General features: G+C 50.4%; 1 protein-coding gene across 1 annotated transcript; it reads left to right on the forward strand.

Moving 5' to 3' along the window:
• Window positions 595–1,413, forward strand: LOC109847019. Its single transcript, XM_020416262.1, has 2 exons — window positions 595–637; window positions 761–1,413. Exons 1-2 carry the CDS (start codon window positions 595–597, stop codon window positions 1,411–1,413), a joined length of 696 nt encoding a protein of 231 aa, XP_020271851.1.

Here is a 2,135-nt window from a genome sequence, read left to right on the forward strand (position 1 = left end):
CGATCAGGAGGCATCAGTTCCAGAAGGGTTTGGACAAGTACATTAGGATGGCTCTGGCAGGTAGAGCTTTGGCGACTCATGATACGGTACTAGATGCAGCACGGGAGATTGAGAGTGTGCATAAGGAGCCTGAAGACTCACACATGATTCAGAGCAGGACACCAGCAGCCCCGGCCCGGAATGTCGAGCGTCCCCCTCCGAGACAGCAGCAGCAGGCTCCGCAGAGGCAGCAGTATTCCCAGCGTCAGCCATCTCAGCAGGCTCACCCATATCAGCGTCCTGGAGTACAGTTTCAGAGCCAGCCTTCAGTGAAGTGCTCCTATTGTAGCCATGCCCGGGATGTTCAGCAGGATTGTCCCAGGCGTCTTCGTTGTGTTTAACCTGCGGTCCCCTAGTCATATCAGTCGGGACTGTCCTCAGCAGTAGGCTCGTCTGCCCCCACCTCCAGTTCGGGCAGCTCTTCCAGCTCCACCTCGACCAGCCCTGGCGGCACCGCCTCAGCCCAGACCCTATCCTCGAGCAGGGCCACTTCCCCCACAGCAGCAGGTATACCAGGAAGCACATAGGCAGCAACCTCGGCGACAGATGTTCATGATGTCAGCAGTAGAGGCTGAGACGAACGACCAGGTTATTACTGGTAAGAATGGTTTATTCTAAGTTTTATTTGCATATGAACTTCTTTAATTAGCATTAATTGATAATATCATAGTAGGATTGTTTATGAATATTAAGTTAGTTGCATTTACATCCTCCTAAATAGGCAAGGTTCTTGTTTCTTCCGTTCCTGCTTTATCCCTCTTTGATTCTGGAGCCTCCCACTGTTTCTTGTCTCGTCGATTTGCGAGTGCCCATTCTCTTCCTATAGCTTCTCTGACCACGGGCTGGAATATCAACACTGGTAGTGGCGTCTTAGTGGCATCCAGTGGTTATGAAGCATGCCCTGTGGTTATCTGCGGGAGGGAACTCTTTGCAGACTTTTTGGTGATAGATTTGCCGAGTTTTGATGCAGTATTTGGGATGGATTGGTTGGGGTCATTCTTTGCCACCATTGATTGTCGCCGTCGGAGCATAGTATTCGAGATACCGGATCACCCGAGATTTGAGTTCACCAGTGGCAGCGCATCGACCGGACCTGTGGAGTTCAGAGCTAGACCGAAGAAGGTGACGTTAGCTGCAATGCAAGTGGAATCTGAGAAGCCAGTTGTAGTTCGGGAATTTGAAGACGTGTTTCCCGACGATATTTATGGATTACCGCCGGATCGGGCGATTGAGTTTTCCATAGATTTGAAACATGGAGTTGCGCCGATCTCCAAGACCCCTTATCGTATGCCTCCGGCAGAGTTGGCCGAGCTTCGGACTCAGTTGGATGATCTTTTGCAGAGAGGGTTGATACGACCTAGTGTATCGGCCTAAGGAGCACCTGTGTTGCTTGTGGGGAAGAAGGATGGATCCAAGCAGATGTGCATCGACTACCAGGAGTTGAATGCGGTGACAGTGAAGAATAAGTATCCGGCTCTGACACCTGAGCCGGTAATAGCATAAGCTGTTGCGACGAGGGAGGAGTGACAGTACTCGCTTCATGTACCATGGGATCTGTATGGAAAAATTATGTAAATACAGATTGAAGATCAGTCGAGTCGAAACAAACGACACTTACCAGCAAGAGGTAGAGGAATGTAAGGTGACGCCTTGTCAGAAAAGGAGGGTGGTGGAACACCCCAGTCATAAAGTTCATCAATGTCATCACCCAGGTTGTCATTATCCCCTTCATTCCCGCTTTGGTCACCATCATCATTTGCGGCGTCCGCATCATCACCATGATCCATGAGTTCCTCTCCGCCCACGGGAGGTAGTGCTGGCGCATCTTCGACGACAATAGGCTTTGCTACGATTCCAGTAGTAGGGCTAGACTGTGAATCTCCTATAATTGGCAATAACACAGAAGTTGAAGGAGACTTGCCCGTTGCTGAGCTTTGTTGGGCAGCCTCTAGAGGTTCTTGGACAGGAGCTACGTCTTCGGCAACATGAGGGGTAGTGGAGGCAGTATCATGAAGTGTATCTTCGGGGACAAACTCTGCACCCCCTGCAAAAGATTCATCTCCACGCTCTTCTTCATGCAATGAATGAGCAGAAGG

This window comes from Asparagus officinalis, chromosome 7, assembly GCF_001876935.1.
Source record: "Asparagus officinalis chromosome 7, Aspof.V1, whole genome shotgun sequence".
In the NCBI taxonomy this organism is placed as follows: Eukaryota; Viridiplantae; Streptophyta; class Magnoliopsida; order Asparagales; family Asparagaceae; genus Asparagus; species Asparagus officinalis.